Here is a 1978-nt window from a genome sequence, read left to right as displayed (position 1 = left end):
TTAAACACTTCCAGGAAGACAGTTTGTCGGCAGATGTACCACGAACACAGAAATAACAAAAGGAAACAAAACAAATAAAAACTTCCAGGAAGAGCACTTAGTCGGCAGATGTACCACGAACACAGGCCGCGCGAACAATGGCCGGGCTAACAAAAGCCGGGCGAACAAAGGCCGGGCGATCGAGTGGTCGATGAGCACGTCCGCGCGTGACGGGTGCCTCTATCGGAATGACGAGACGACCAGAACCATTGATGCGATTTAGTTTATCTGTGGATTAGCAGTGTCGTTATTTCTAATTTTAGCTGTCACTGTCACGTTTAAAAAAAAAATATTTTTTATTTTTACCTGGGTAAGCCTATCGAGTCATACTATTTTGGTTGCATTAGAATTACGGGCCTGTTCTAGACGAAGCGGTTACCGCGACAGAAATAAGTAGGTTGATGGTACTTGCATCTTACCACAAGTAAATACGATATAAATAAAAGGCACTGAAGATTCTTTGTTGTGTTTATTTTTGAACATGTAAGCAGATACCATTTGCCATACCGACTTGTAACTATGAAAAAAACTACTCTCAGTGTCATTGTAGATTGACATTAGGCTCTGGGTGGAACTTTTTTTTATGCTGCGTGATTTCGATACTCGGGAAAAAATTATTGGCGACGATAAATGTATAATTTCTGACTCTGTAATTATACTGAGATTTTAGAACGCTTATCTCAAGGTGGGTGGCATTTACGTTATAGGCGTCTATGGGCTCCGGTAACCACTTAACACCAGGTAGGCTGTGAACTAGTCCACTCATCTATGCAATAAATAAAAAAATCATGACATATAGGATGAAACTTTGATCTTCTTGATTTATACACAAATTAGTTATTTTACATTATCCAATAGTAATAATCTTTCTTTCTGGTCGTTCCCTCAATGCTGAGGATCGTGACTGTATGTCAATCTTCTCTACTCGGTCCGGTTCTGCGCCATATGTACCGCTCCCCATATCTGGCCTCCAGTCACCTCCTTGAGTTGGTCAACCCATCTAGCTGGCGCTCTTCCTCTAGCGCGCTTCCCCTCCATCTGTCCGAGAATTGTGAGTTTCTCCAGGCTGTGCAATGAGGATCGCATTATGTGCCCAAAGAAACTCCGGATCCTTTCCTGGCACATAGTCAGCAGGCGCTTGGTGACCTTCAACTCTTCGAGGATGGAGACATTGGTTCTCATAGCTGTCCAAGGAATGCGTAGCAGCTTTCTCCAGCAATACATTTCAAACGCCTCAATCTTTTTGCGTTCCTTTTTCCTGAGACACCAAGTCTCCACCCCGTACAGGAAGATAGAGAAGACCAACGTACGAACCAGACGCATCTTAGTTACTCGGCGAATATTACGGTCTTTCCAGATTTTATCGAGGCTAGTCATGGCACTTTTAGCCATCCCGATACGGCGTCCGATTTCTTTCTCGCAGTTACCACGGTTAGAGATCAGCGACCCCAAGTATATAAATTCCTCCACTTTCTCATAATCCTTGAGTGCATTTGATGGACTTAAAACTTGAGCTCTGTCCACCGTCATCACTTTGGTCTTAGAGCGGTTTATGTGCAGGCCAAATTCAAGGCTCACTCTCTCTATTCGCTCCAAGATCGCAGCCATCTCGGTCTCGCTGGCTGCAAGGATTGTTGTATCATCGGCATATCTTAGGTTCGTGATCTTCGTACCGCCCACCGTAACGCCGCCGTTCCAGCCATCAAGCGCCTTCCTCATAATATACTCGCCGTAGAGGTTAAACAGCTTCGGAGAAAGTATGCATCCCTGACGGACCCCTCGTTCTGAGTAATAATAACAATGAGTAATAGTAATAATAACAACCTTTATTTGGTAACCTAATTTGTGGGACAAATTCATAACATGGTTCCCCTGTTTTGATTTTCTTTTTCGAAAGGTGCCTCTTTTGCGTAAGAATAAGTTTGGTTATTACAATCCA

The 1978-nt window shown here is 43.5% G+C and overlaps 1 protein-coding gene across 1 annotated transcript; it reads right to left on the bottom strand.

The window, feature by feature from the left end:
• Nucleotides 1–258: 258 nt before the first annotated feature.
• On the bottom strand, nucleotides 259–1758 carry LOC105842522 (uncharacterized). Its single transcript, XM_038013666.1, has 2 exons — nucleotides 1386–1758; nucleotides 259–308 (listed from the first exon to the last, which is right to left on the bottom strand). The coding sequence occupies exons 1-2, from the start codon at nucleotides 1756–1758 to the stop codon at nucleotides 259–261; spliced, it is 423 nt and encodes a 140-aa protein (XP_037869594.1).
• Nucleotides 1759–1978: the final 220 nt, after the last annotated feature.

Source organism: Bombyx mori, chromosome 11 (genome assembly GCF_030269925.1).
Source record: "Bombyx mori chromosome 11, ASM3026992v2".
Lineage (NCBI taxonomy): Eukaryota > Metazoa > Arthropoda > Insecta > Lepidoptera > Bombycidae > Bombyx > Bombyx mori.
Note: the sequence above shows the minus strand (reverse complement) of the source record. Positions and strands in the feature narration are given on the sequence as shown.

What these genes read in the sequence shown, in the direction of transcription:
- LOC105842522 (XM_038013666.1), bottom strand. Translation starts at nt 1,758, where the DNA reads ATGAGGAAGGCGCTTGATGGCTGGAACGGCGGCGTTACGGTGGGCGGT. An exon ending in CGATAAAATCTGGAAAGACC is followed by an intron (nt 309 to 1,385) that starts GTAATATTCGCC and finishes TAAACGTGACAG; the next exon opens with TGACAGCTAAAATTAGAAAT.